The sequence below is a fragment of the Mastigoproctus giganteus genome, chromosome 8 (genome assembly GCF_048544385.1).
Source record: "Mastigoproctus giganteus isolate SK-2022 chromosome 8, ASM4854438v1, whole genome shotgun sequence".
Taxonomy (NCBI): Eukaryota; Metazoa; Arthropoda; class Arachnida; order Uropygi; family Thelyphonidae; genus Mastigoproctus; species Mastigoproctus giganteus.
In genome coordinates this window covers 192,742,005-192,756,973 of record NC_143582.1, presented here as the reverse complement: position 1 = coordinate 192,756,973, position 14,969 = coordinate 192,742,005, and the positions used below count along the sequence as shown (strand labels likewise).

Genomic DNA, 14,969 nt, shown 5'->3' with positions numbered 1-14,969 from the left:
ACAACGTGGCTGAGTCAGTCGGTCTTAGGCAAGGGTAGCACGGTTTTTCTCCAGTAAACTCGACTTTTCATTCAGCAATAGTCAAATCGACCACGATTTGCTGATCGATTTGACAGACAAATCGATCAGCAAATATATATATATATATATATATATGGTTCAATTTGGTCAACGTTGTTGATTCACCTAAAAATTCTACAATAACAACAACAACGCAAATAATCTATCTGGCGAGGCACACACACGCGATTGACGTGCATAGTTTTCCTTGGTGAGCTTGAACTGCGAGCAAATGCTTCATGATGTATGACGTCATGCCACCTTCACAATGTGTACTGCATTTCGTAGTTAGAAGAGTTCATTGTGGGAGCAACAGTGTTTTTATCAAGGGGGCGCTAACTTACAATCCGATCAAATACAAATAAAATATAAGGAACGCTAACTTTGATTTATGGAATTTTTTGCTTTCTAATTTGTTTGTTATTCTCAAAAGTTAATGAGGATATATATATAAAATTTTAAACATGAACGTCAGTATTTAAGAGTAGTCAAAGTTTTTGTGCATTAATGTATTTTTGATAACTTCAGTTTTTCATATCCACATTGGACTTCTCATTGTGATTGTTAGGAGTCGAAATAATGTCTGGAAATTACTATTTTGTTATTGTGGGCCATTATGATAATCCAATATTTGAAATGGAATTCTCGCCTACCAGCAGGACTGATTCCAAGGTTTGAAAATTATAAATATATATTTGAACGTAATTGTACACACACACAAAAAAAAAACCCAGTTATTAGAAGAAATGCCACTGTATAATCTTAGGCATTTATTTCGTAATAAACTGACCTGATCCGTTATTTAGGAGACTATCTGTTTTTCGACTAATATTAGTATTATCATTAGCATTAGTAGAGGCATAACCCCGGGGGCCTCACATCTGGTGAGTATGGGCTTGGCACAACCAGGGTCCTGAGCTGGATATCATCATTCTTCTCTTTCTTGGTGATTCCCTTCTACTTTTCACTCTCTCTCTCTCTCTCCCTCCCTCCTTCTCCCAGGGTTACTCGGGAACTTTTTTTTTTCCTGGTGCAGCATAAGCCTCAGGCTTCCTTTCATCATATGGGACGCCTCTCTAACCAGGAGCAGTAGTGCGTAGCACACGCTTCTTGATTAGACCGGGGTTCGAGCCCGTGAGCCACCAAATATGGAGGATGCAGAAAGGTCAGGGAATGACCACCGCGCATATCCCCGGAGCAATATGGCCTTAGTTGCTAATGCTCCTAAAAACCAAATAACAACAACAGCATCATATGGATAATAATAATAATAATAATAATATGATGCAAGAAAGCAAGCTTATGCAGCATCAGCCAAAAAAAAAAAAAAAAAAAACACCCACATCATGCTTCTGTTTGTTCCAAATACCTGTCCAGCTCAGCCTTAAATATTTCCTCACTCTCTTGAAAAAACGATGCAGGAACCACATGAGCTCTTATTTGTTATTTATTATTTTTTTTAAAATAAAATTTAACTTGTAGAGTTCTTTAAAAATCATATTACTTTATGAAATGTCTACAAAAGTAAGCTTAAGTACCGAAAGTGAATTGTGCATACTAAAAAATAAATTTAAAAGTTCAGATTGGCAACTGCCTTACATTTCGAAGCTGTTTTGCTGACAGACCACTGTACATTATCCTCAATAAATTGTCAGTCACCAATTTGCTAAAAATTATGGTAGTGACGTCGTATTACAAGGAGTGGTGTTAAAGCAGTGCAATTCTATATTTCAGATGCAATATCTCAAGTCAGGGTTTGCCCTTGCAGAGGCCATGCGGTTACAGTGAGTGCAATGCCCCAAATCCCAGCTAAGGACTCCTGCTTATTGTACTCTCCCCCCCCCCCCACAATGTTCACAGGCAGGGGCATATTCTGGGGTGAGGCAGATGGGGCATATGCCCCTTACTATGCATATAAGTGTACCTAGGTCTATTAAAAAAAAAAAAAAAACACTCAAAAACCTGGTCATCATGGCCCCCCCCCCCATGATGATACTTGGATATGATGTAGAAAACAGGTACTCCCAAAATTCTTTGCATGTTTTGGGAGATGGAGAGGAAGGCTCTCAGAAAGGTGACGTTTTTTTTAGTGACTCTTGCTACTTGAGTAATCGCATTGGTCAACATTCATCATATGAGCTTTAATATTGCCAAAGTTAAAAGCTTGTTCTCTATATTATGTTTATCCCGAAGAGAGTTTAGTTTTTTCTCTTTCCTATTTTATTTTTCTTGAAATATGGCAAGATTTTTTTCGTTATTATCATCTCACTGTCTTAGAAAATGGTAGTTTTTTTTAATGTTAATAATTCTTATCACTAATGAGTAGTGTTCTTTGCTGTTCAGGAGGTGAGAACAGAATAACCTGCCTCTGCATTGTTTTGACGTTTTTAACTAATAGTTGTTTTTAACCCAGTTTTTTATGCTGATTTCAGAAATGTTATTTGTTTTTTTCTATCATGTGCCGTATTGTCACAGATCTCTTCATGAGTTGTATTATTAAATGTATTAAGTTAGGAGAAAATGCTGGGAATTTGTAAACTAAATCTTCACATGTTGGCAACACTGTCTTCAGTTATTTGTTTCTTGACCTTGAGAGTTCCATGTAGCAGTGTTTATCAGTGTGAGCTCAGTTTATTTTTGAAGTTATCATTAGCATTAGCATTAGTATAGGCATATGATGCAAGAAAGCAAGCTTATTCAGCATCAGCCAAAAAAAAAAAAAAAAAAACAACCACTACTCCCATTTCACCCCTCCGTTCGTTCGAAATACCTGTCCAGCTGAGCCTTAAATTTATTTAGGCTATCAACTTCAACAACAAGCGATGGGAGTCTATTCCACAAACCAACTGCCCGCTGGCTAAAAGCAAATTTCCGCACATCTATCCGACATCCGTCCTTCCTCAATTTGAATTTATGCCCTCTCAGGTGATTATTCTGAGCAAGAGGAAGAATCCCATCGGCATTGAGCATGCTCAAGCCATTCAAAGCCTTATACACCTCTATCAGATCACCTCGCCGATGCCTAGTCTCCAGGCTCTGTAATTTGCAAAACTTAAGCCTTTCTTCGTAAGAGCAACCCTTTGTTCCATTCACTAATCTTGTTGCCCTTCTCTGTACTCGTTCGAGCAGCTCTACATCCTTCTTGAAATGAGGCCTCCAGACCTGTATACAGTACTCAAGGTGTGGCCTGACCAATGCCTTATACAAGGGAATAATCACATCCTTATCCCTGCTAGAAAAATTCCTGTATATCATTGACAAGACACCATGAGCTACTCTTGCAGCTCGTCTGCACTGCTCAGAGAACTTCATATCTGCCTGCACAATTACCCCCAGGTCCTTTTCATTCTCTACCACTGTCAGCGTAGTACCACAGAGTTATTATTATTATTATTATTAGCCATATGGTACAAGGAAGCCTGAGGCTTATGCTGCACCAGCCAAAAAAAAAAAAAAAAAAAAAAAATCCCGAGTTACCCCCTGTGTGTGTGTGTGTGAGAGAGAGAGAGAGAGAGAGAGAGAGAGAGAGAGAGAGAGAGAGAGAGGCATCACCAAGAAAGAGAAGAATGATGATATCCAGCTCAGGACCCTGGGTTTGCCAAGCCCATACTCACCAGATGTGAGCCCCCGGGGTTAAATTGATACGTTGATCTGGGGTTACTGTTTCCCATATGTAGTACTTTACATTTGTCAATGTTAAACTTCATTTGCCACCTCTCAGCCCATCTGCTCAACCTTTCCAGATCCTGTTGCAGCAGCATAGTATCAGTAGTGTCCTTAACAACCCTGCCAACCTTGGTATCGTCTGCAAACTTGGACATTAAGCCTGATACACCATCATCAATATCATTTATAAATACAGAAAACAACAATGGACCCAACACTGAACCCTGAGGAACTCCACTAATAACATTAGTCCACGTTGAGCAGTGTCCATTGATTACCACTCTCTGTCTTCTGCCACTCAACCATCCCTTTATCCATAGCAGCAATTTGCCTCCAATGCCACACTTCTCCAATTTGTGCAGCAGTCTTCCATGCGCAACAGTATCAAAAGCCTTTCTAAGATCCAAATATATAATATCAAAGTTATTCCCTGCATCCAGTTCTTTTGTGACTACATCATAGTATCCAATCAAATTGGTCAGACAAGACCCGCCCTTAACAAAACCATGCTGTGTCTGAGCTATAACTGAATTCTTGTCCAGATGATCCTGCAGTGCTTCTTTAACCAGTGCCTCCATTAATTTTCCTGGAACTGAAGTTAAACTAACAGGTCTATAATTACTTGTGTCAGCCTTTGATCCTCCTTTGTGAATTGGGGTTACATTTGCACATCTCCAGTCCATGGGTACCTCCCCTGAGTCCAAAGAAGCTCTCATAATTATGGCTAGGGGTTTGCTTACTTCCTTTGCTGCCTCCTTTAATATAACTGGATAGATCCCATCCACCCCTGGTGCCTTTTTTATGTTTATCCTCAGCAATTTCTCCTCCACTTTCCTCTCAGTTATTAGAAAATAATCTAGCTCACTGCCAATGTTTACTTCACCTACGACATTCCCCTTCCTGAATAACTCCTCATGTGTGAATGTAGATGCAAAATACTCATTTAGATTGTTAGCCACCTGAGCAGGATCCTCAACTGTTGAACCATCAACATCCAGTGGACCAATCTGATTCATCCCTTTCCTTCTTGAGTTTAAATAGGTAAAGAACTCTTTTCTGTTTTTCTTTGCGTCCTTTGCCAAGGATTTCTCATAATCTGCCTTTGCCTGCCTAATCTCCTTTGTGACTTGGTTACAGACCAACTTATATCTATCATAGGCTTCCATGTCACCCATTAATTTGTATGTATCCCATGCATTTTTCTTCTCTGCCATATGTCTCATTAGTTCATCTGACAACCATTTAGGCCTGAACCTTGAACAATATTTCTTGGTTAGTATGTAAAGCCTGGTAGCTTCCAAGATTAGTTCCTTGAATGCTTCCCATTTTGAATTTGCTGTTGGTAACATCATCAGTTGGTCCCACTGTATAGAATTTAAATACTGTCTCAGACCATCATAGTCGCCTTTATGAAAGCAAAAACCCTTCCCTTTGCCTCTGATGGTAGTTACCTCCTTGAGTAAATCCCACTTCAGCACACTGTGATCACTGCCACCCAGTGGTTCCTTTATCTGCAGATTCCTAATGCATGAAGAATCACTACTGATAATCAGATCAAGAGTATTACTCCCTCTAGTTGCCTCCCGAACATGCTGGTGTAGAAAACAATCATCCAATAAATCCACAAAAGCCCTGCTAGTGTGTGAGTGACCAACCCACAAATTCCAGTCAATATCTGGGAAATTAAAATCCCCCATTATAAGACTCTCTGATTTACTGGCCCATTCTATTTCCCTGTACAGTATCTTATTATACTCATCAGAGTCATTAGGCCTATAGCACACTCCTACTCTCAATTTTGATTTACCTATGTAATCATGTCAGACTTGTGCTGAAAAGTGAATAAAATGTCTTTATGTAAGTGTTTGAATAACCCAAACTTATTTTGTTATATTTGTGGAAGTTATGTAGTGCTCAAGTAAAGACAAGATATTACAGAATTTGTAAAAATGTGTATTGTGCTTATTTTGGAGTGAACAAGGTGACCAAGATAAATAATGGGTTCCACATGCATTGAGATTGTGGGAAAATGGTAAAAGAAGACTATGCCATTTGCAATTCCCATGATTTTTGGGGGCTATAAATCACTGTGATGACTTAATTTTTGTGTAGTTAATGTAGAGGGATATAATGCAAAGAGTAAGAAGAGTACTGTGCATTGTAATATTCTATCTGCCATTAGACCAGTCCCACATGGAGATAACCTGCTGATTCCATGCCCTCCATTTATATTGTAGAATGAAGCAGCAGAGAGTGCTGAAAGTCTGAAGATAAAACTGAAGTTTACATGCCTAGAGACATTGAGTCCAGTCCTCAACTGTTTTCACAGCATGAACTTAATGATCCGGTAAGAGATTTAAATTTATCAAAGGAATGTGCAGAATTTCTTGGTTCTAGACTTAAGTCAAAAAATCTTCTAGCACATGGGATGTTTTTCTCATGGTTCAGACACAGAGAATGACAAATAGTCCCCTACTTTTCTGAGGACGTTTCTATGGTGTTTAGCAGTAACATAAATGACTTAATGAACTATTTAGGAATTAGTTACAATCCTGTGGAATGGAGACATTTTGTTGACTTTGAGACTCAAAGAGGAGTCTCAAAGGCATGTTGCTCCACAATGGAAATAAATAGGGTCAATTTCAGTAGCTCACTATGTGCATTTGAAAGAAACATGAAGTTGCTAATGAATATTAAGTATGAAGAACATGGTTGGTTGGTTAGTGTGTTGACTTCAAAGTGATAGGCATGTTACTTGGACAGCAACATGCCTATCACGTTATCTGTCTATACAAAAATGCCTTCTTTTTGTGTGAGTGGGATGGTCGGGCAAGGAGTAAGGCCTATAATAACATGCAGCTGAGACAAGAGGTACATCAAAAATAAAACAAATAAATGAAATTGTAAAAAAGAAAATAACTAACAAAAAAAAAAAAAAAACTAATAAATAAACTTAAAAATGAGGAAATCAGGAGAAACATAAGTAAAATACAATCTATTAATGAATATATATATATATATATATATATATATATATAAAATAGGAAAAACATAGAATGGAAAATGACAGGTGGACAGAAATATTAAAGAGCTGGGGATCCATAGGCAAATGATGTAGAGGAAACCAAAAATAAGATGGAAAGATGATCTATCTGAAACCCAACTAACAATATGCTTAATTGGAAACAAAGAAGATTATTTAACATTGAACCACATTGACCAAGTGAATAACTATATACATGAATAAAGGATATTATATTATACAGTTAAAATGAATTTATGTGATTTAATTTTTAATCTAATAGAGCTATAGGTTTAGAAAGAGTATTCTGATTTGCAGAACCTCTCTTGATTAAAGGAATAGGTTAGGTGGAAGAGAACGTACGGAAGAGTACATTGAAGTGGTTCCATTGCCAGTGATTTATTGCAGTTTGGGGGGGGCTTCACTTTTTCTTTTGGTGAAATCAGCATTTTTTTGACTTCAGCTGGATGATGAGATGATGATAATCACTATTCAATTTACAAATGACTTCATCTTTGGTGATTTGTTTAGAATATAATATAAATTCAGAAAGCTTTTTTTTTTTCTAAAATTTACAAAAGTGTTCTGAATTTATAACCTGTAATGCAGTTCCTGCATACCTATAATGTTCTAAGTGAAATAAAAAATAATTGCTAATTATTTTCTTAATTCTGTTGTTGAATTTTCACTGTAAATGTTCTTATTCCTTTCTAAAATTTATATTCCAATCTTTTTTATTGCTACCTTTACTGAATAGCAGTGTCTTGTCTTTTTTGGCAGCAGTAAAAAAAAAATAAGAATTTTAATTTTCAAATTTTTCATTTAATAAAATAAAAATTACATTTCATAGGTATTGCAATCCATTAGTAAAAGGTCAAGGATTAGTATACTCTCAGCAGAATCAGAGTACATTCAGATCCTACTTTACTTTGTTTCAATTTGTGCTGTTGACAAAGTCGTATTGTTAAACAATCAAAGCCAAAATTTTGCTTTGAGGAATTAAATTCTGCATTTGTGTTTTTGTTGTCTGTTTGGGGATTCCCCTGTTTCGTTATTTTTCTGCTACACTGTTCAAGGGTGGCTTGTCTAGATTAGGAATAAGCCACTACATTAGTAATAGCCAGTCAACTAGCACACATAATGTGATAGACTGTAAACAACTGTGTAATAGACTGTGACATTTTCAAATCGCCAAATGATTAAAAGTGGCTTTACTTAACTTATACTGAGACATGGCTTTATCACTCATTGGTTTAATTTTTACCCATAAATTTAGTGTGTACTGTCAATATTTAGAATAAGTATAAAACTTTATTTTATGGTTCTCTCTTCTTACATCAAATGTACATAAAATTTGTTAGATTTATAAGCACGAGTATGATTACATTGTGTTATTTCTGTTTTATGTTTTTATTTATTTATTTCGTATGATGTGATCAATACACGAAGGAACCAGTTTTTTCTTGCTTCCTTCGTGTATTGTGGCCGGGATATCCAACAAACCGGTTGGTTCGGCACCATCGTGATATCCAACCCGAGGCGGGAATCGAACCTGCAACCTTTGGGTTGCCAAGCAGGCACTTTACCTATCCAGCTAGCCCGGTCAGCTAGTTATTTTTATGATTAGTTATGAATGAAAACATATATCTGCTGAGTGTATTACTAAAATATTGAAGAAAACTATTACACTAGAGATAAAATCATATACTATACTTGGATTTCAGGACATCTTTTAATACTACTGCACATAAAAATAAAAAAAACAGCTATATAAATTAGAGCAGTGTGGCATTAAGAACAAGTTACAGTTATGGATAAAGGGATGGTTGAGTGGGAGAAGACAGAGTGGTTATTAATGGACACTGCTCTAAATTTGTTTTTTAAGTAACTTAAACCAAAATTACATGGCACCTCAAGAATGTTGTTGCGGTACCCCGGTTGAAAACCACTGAACTAAAACTTATATCACCAAAACGTAGAAATCTGCACCAGGATTTAGAACTGGAAAAGATAAGACTTTTTTTCTTTTAGTTGGTAATATGAAGGGGAATTTTAAATTTAAACCTCTTCTTCTGAGCTTCTACCACTCAGAAAACCTAGAACTATGAAGAATGGCTGTTTAAAAGGATTGACTTTCTGTCTGCTGAGAGCAAACAAAAAAGCTTGGATTACAGCAGTTTTTATTTAAAGACTGGGTTTTGACTTGATATTCATGAAATGAAATAATATTCATGCTCTAATGAGAACTTAGACTTTAAGACACTAATTCTATTAGATAATGTTACTGTTTAATTTAGTAATTTATAAGAAAATGTAAAATTTGTTTTTGCCTCTTAATATCACATCATTGATCCAGCCAATGGATCAAGGAGTAATTTCAGCTTTTAAAAGTTATCACCTCTGACATACATTTAAACAGCTTCTTAAAGCTACTGGACAAGATAAGTCAATTATGCCGAAGTTTTGAAAACATTCAGCATGAATGCTATAAAAATATTTCAGACTCATGGAAGAAGATAATGTTCATGTGTGAATGGTGTTTAGCACAAAATATAGCCAGAATGTGTGCACAAATGAGGATTAATTTACAGTTTCTTAAAATATTATTTCTTGAAAATTGTAGTGTCAGTCTTTGATATTTCAGTAGTTTCTAATGGAAAACTATTTCAGTTTGTGTCGTGTTTTTTTAATAAGAACACAATTCCAATACAAAGTGTGATCTGAATGTAAACCAAAAACTTTTTTCAGAAATAAAAAAGTGAATTTGTGGTCTGTTGGACCAAGTGCTATCATTACTGGGTTAAAGATGTAGAAAAAGAATTCGATATCATTCGGAGGGGGCTCACATCTGGTGAGTATGGGCTTGGCACACCCAGGCTCCAGGATATCATCATTCTTCTCTTTCTTGGTGACTCTCTCTCTCTCTCAGTGAAAAACTGTATATTTCAGTTTGCACAGAAATCGAATTTTCATATTAATACATAAATACAAAAGATAAACATTAAAAATTAAATAATTAATAACATAATCGAAAATTAATGATAAATTATATCCACTTTACTATATTTCTGAATGTGTGGTTTATTAAAATTTTATATAGTATGTACTATACTATATATAGTATGTACTGTATTTCTTATAATTAAAAATATACTTTCAAAACAATATCTGTACAAATAGTTTAGTCTGCAGCTACAGTCCTTGAGGCCTTTATTCTCCATCAAAACACATGTACCTTCTCAGCAGACTTCAATTTGCATTTTTCAGGAACTGTTTTAAGGTACAAGAAGCAAATGGAAGGGATCCAGATCTTGTAAGATGTGGTTGTAGCAAAACAGCGGTTCAGCTTATCAGAATGAAAAGAATATGTATATATTTTCCTTCCCAGCCTCCACAAACTGACTGAGCATTCATGCATGAACAGAACATAGATACTGCATTTTTCAGCAGCTTTTTCAAATATCGCAGAATGTTTTTGACTCTATTTTTTTTAAAGAAAATGTTGGTTATTCTTTTTGGTGATGGATATATATGTATGCTTCATTCTGTATAGGCAATTTAAAACATTATCAGTGCTTTTACATTGGCATCAATATATACATATATATAATTTTTTATTTTATTTTATTACAGAATGATCATCGACAGTTAAACCAGTTCATAGCCCATGCCTCGTTAGACCTGGTAGATGAACATATGTGGTCATCAAACAATATGTATGTAAAAATGGTAGATAAATTTAACGAATGGAATGTCTCAGCATTTGTCACTGCAAGTCATATCCTTTTAATTATTAGTATTGCAAGGTCTAGCTCAATTTTTTTTTTTTTTTTTCCCACAATCATTGTTGTCTAGCTCAATGTAAAATGAGAACTATTAAAGAATTGAAAGATGAATGCCAAAAAATGGCTGTTGAATTGTATGTAGTTATGTATAGCAGTTATATACAAAGTGTTACAGTTTGTATACATTGGTGCAAACCAGTGTAGGCGTCTCCGTAGCCAGGTGGGAAGGAGCAGCAGCAGTGCGTAGCACACTCTTCTTGATTAGACTGGGGTTCGAGCCCGTCACCACCAAATACGGAGGATGCGGAAAGGTCAGGGAATGACCACCGCATATCCCGGGGCAATATGGCCTTAGTTGCTAATGCTCCTAAAAACCAAATAACAAACAACAAGCAAACCAGTGTAAGGAGTGGTCGAGTTGTGGCACCCACAGAGGAATGCCACCCCTCTGTATTACCAGGTAATACTAGGTGGTAGATGACTCTTATCAACCGGTGCAATACCACCAGTTTGCTTATTGGAAGCTTGAAGTGGTGGCACCACGTTTAGTCTCCAGAGCAAAGTTCTGGAAATCTCCATCTCTTCCATCATACAGTGTGATTGATGTCTTTTGAGGTTATGATGGACATCATGGTGCGATCCAATCTTCCTTACATTTCGAGGGTACAGTTCTAAAACTGTGTTCGCAGGGTGTTCACTGGACAAAATCTACTAGTCACTCTTTGAGAGCTCTCGGATAAGCTAGTGCAGAAAAAGTTTGAGAACTTCTGCACTAGCAGAGGTTCTCAAACTTGTTCGGTTCACGGTGCCCTTAGTGTCTCAGTAATATTTTCATAGCACCCCTAGGCCAAAAGAAATACCTGACAGTTCCATTTATTAAGTAGTTAGGTCTAAACAATTTAATAAGTAATGTTGAAACCGTGAACTATCCTGAGCTGGTAGTTCACGGGTTGTCTGACAGATGTTGAATATCGCTGTTTCCCTTGAATATTTAAATTATCCCACTGTGCGTCGTGGCGCACAGTTTGGGAACCACTGAACTAGTGTATAATCTTGCTGTCTCTGTTCTGCTAGAGAGTGACTAGAGGAGTCAGAGTAGTGTGTGTGTGTGTGTCCGCGCGCGCGCGCATCCAGGGGGTGTTGTCGAGGCAGTGTTATGTCAAGGAGCTGAGTATATTCTTACTATGTGTAGACCATATCCAAAACGTTCATCACTTCATACAATATGTCCTTGCTACGTTTTCTTGCTTATGAATACATGTTGAATTGGCAAACTAATAGAACAAACTTAGCTGTGAAAAGATCTAAACCTCCCAAAGACTTCCTCATTCATTTTACAAATATGTGGTCTCAGATCTAATCTCAGTGAAGTCCATTTCCACTTAGTCTGCCAAACCCCTTGTACTTTTACTGATGGAATCCCAGTTATCGGTTGATTCAACTACTGCTCATCTCTGTTGTTCAAATTATTCACTGTACTATTCTTTTGCTTCAAAGATGGTACTTATGCATATGTCCATTCTGATATTCCCCGTTAGAGACTTAGTAATTTGGAATCTCCTCTTTGATCTAATCTAGCTTAAAATCTCTCTACCACATTCTGTCAAATTCATCTGTTGCTTCTATCATTCTCCCAAATTCACAGAACCAACTAATCGCATAGAACTCTTTGACTTCTTCTCTTTAAAACTTGAATTTCACCAGTCCAACTTTCCTAACACTAATGTAATTTTCCTTGGTGATTTTAATGTTCACAACTCTAGCTGGGTTCCATTTTCTTGTCACATGAACCCAGTTGGTCGCAATGCTCAGGCTTTTGCAATTACTAATGACTTCACACAAATTGTTCATTTACCTCCCAGAATACCAGTCAATCCTAATCACATAGCCTACACACTTGATCTTTTTCTCACAAACAACCATTATAAGTACACTGTCGAGATGAGTGGTCCTCCAGGCACCTCAGATCACAACTTGGTGATGGTCTCTTCTCCAATGGAGCCTTTCTCTTATGGCCAATCTCAACCTCCTGTTTGGCATCACAAGAATGCAAAATGGAATGATCTGCGAGATTTCTTTTAAACTTTCCCCTGGTCAGATTACTGTTTCAAATCTTCTGTCTAGTGTCAATGTTGGGCTCAGATCGTGTCAGTGAAATTACTTTTGAAGGGATGAAATCTTTTATTCCACACCCCACCTTAAAATCTTGTTCTTTATGTTAACCTTGGTTTTCAAAAGTGCTAAGGCTGTTCAAGAGAAGAATGTTGCATATCATAATTGGCTTGTTTCCATATCTTCAGGTTAATTTTCTGCCTACGCCACAGCTCGCAACAATTGTAAAGCAGTTATTAATCAGTTCAAACTACATTTCGAACAGGCTAAGAGTAGAAAACTTGCTTCTTGTCCAAATAACTTGCTTCTTGCCCTTATGGTAGCCGAGCATTCTGGTCTCTTGCCAAAGCTATTGGCCGCAACTTTTGCCTATCTCTGCTCCCACCTCTGTCCAAACCAGATGGTTCTGTTGTCACTTCAGCCAAGGATAAAGCTGACCTGCTAGCATCCCATTTTTCTTCCAGCTCATGTATTAATGATCTTGGTAAAACACCTCCCACCATTCCCAACACACTCCATTCAATGCCTCCTGTGGTCTTCCATCAAAAGGATATCAGAAGGATTTTGATGAATCTCGATGCTAAGAAAGCTCCAGGTCCTGATGGTATTTCTCCACTTGTTCTCAAAACCTGTGCTCCTGAACTTACTCCTATTCTTTGCCGCCTTTTTTCACTTTCTTATTCTAAAGGTGTTTTTCCTTCTGCTTGGAAATTTGCTCATATCCAGCCAGTTCCTAAAAAGGGTGACAAATCCCTCCCATCCAATTATCGTCCCATTGCAATTACGTCTACTCTTTATAAAGTAATTGAGAAATTAATTAACCGCCAACTCTTAAACTACCTAGAAACCTTCCATCTGATCAACGATCACCAGTATGGATTCCGTCAGTATCGATCCACTGGTGATATTCTGGCTTATGTTACCCATTTATGGACTAATTCAATGGAAAGGTTTGGTGAAACACAAGTAGTTGCTCTTGACATCTCAAAGGCTTTTGATCGTGTTTGGCATAAAGGTCTTCTAAACAAGCTTCCATCTTATGGTTTGCCAACTGTTTTTAGTAGTTGGTTATCCAGTTTTCTCTCTGATCGCTCACTGAGGGTGATGGTTGATGGCTCTCTGTCTTCTAACTTTTCCACTAATGCCGGTGTCCCCCAAGGTTCAGTTCTTTCCCCCACTCTTTTCCTCTTGTATATCAATGACCTTCTTCCATTGACTGGAAATCCTATCCATAGTTTTGCCAATGATAGCACATTGCATTCAACTTTCCATTTTGAGAAACCTTGTCCTGCTCAATCAGCTTCAACTTCTCGAAAATCTGCTACCAATTCCTTAAATGCCGATCTTCAGGTAATTCTCCAGTGGGGCAAAGACAACTTAGTTGATTTCAACCCTTCTAAAACTCAGTCTTGTCTTATATCTCGCAAAAAGGATTCTTCTGCTCCTATGCTTATCTTTAGTGACACTCCAATTTCTAGGCAAAAGGATATATCTCTTTTGGGGATTACCCTGACTTCTAATCTCTCTTGGCACAAGCACATTACAAATATTGCTTCCTCTGCATCTAAAAAACTTGGTTTTCTCTTTCGCTCTCGGCGTTACTTTTCTTCCAAACAGCTGCTCACTCTATATAAATTGCAAATCCGCCCTGCAATGGAATATTGTTCCCACATCTGGGGTTGTGCTCCCAAAACCTCTCTCAGGCTTCTTGATTCCATTCAGTAGAGGGCAGTTAGGTTAATTAATGATTCATCTCTAACAGAGTCTCTCCACTCGCTATCTCATAGATGCACTGTTTCTGCTGCATGCCTCTTCTACAGATACTTCCATGGGCACTGTTCTTCTGAATTGGCTTCTATAATTCCCGCTGTCTCTTTCAAAACAGTCCGAACACGTGCCGCCACCAGCCAACATACATTTACTGTCCAACTTCAAACCCACAGAACCAACTTTTCATCTTCCTCATTTATTCATTCAACTGCCGTTTTCTGGAACAACCTTCCTTCATACGTATTTCCTGAAAATTACAATCTACAGAAGTTCAAGTCCAATGTCAACAAATATCTTCTTTCGTTTTCTCAGTCTCCAACCCAGCACGGTACTAAGTACTATAGGTTCTAATACCTCTCGTGTTTGGGATTCACATAAAAAAAAAAAAAAAAAAAAATGGTAGTTGAGCATTCTGGTGTCTTGCCAAACCTATTGGCTGAAACTTCTGTCCTCACTGCTGTCAAAACCAGATGATTCTGTTGCCACTTCAGCCAAAGATAAAGCTGACCTGCTAGCATCCTAATTTTCTTCCAACTCTTGTATTGATTATCTTG

The 14,969-nt window shown here is 37.3% G+C and overlaps 1 protein-coding gene across 1 annotated transcript in view; it reads left to right on the top strand.

Moving 5' to 3' along the window:
* The first annotated feature begins 462 nt into the window (after positions 1–462).
* Positions 463–14,969, top strand: part of LOC150082124 (trafficking protein particle complex subunit 2-like) — a 55,621-nt gene continuing 41,114 nt past the window's right edge. Inside the window, exons 1-2 of the mRNA XM_090379994.1 lie at positions 463–732; positions 10,382–10,523. Of these exons, the coding sequence (XP_090236120.1) occupies positions 640–732; positions 10,382–10,523 (235 nt within the window). The 5' untranslated portion in view covers positions 463–639. The remainder of the gene's footprint in view (positions 733–10,381; positions 10,524–14,969) is intronic.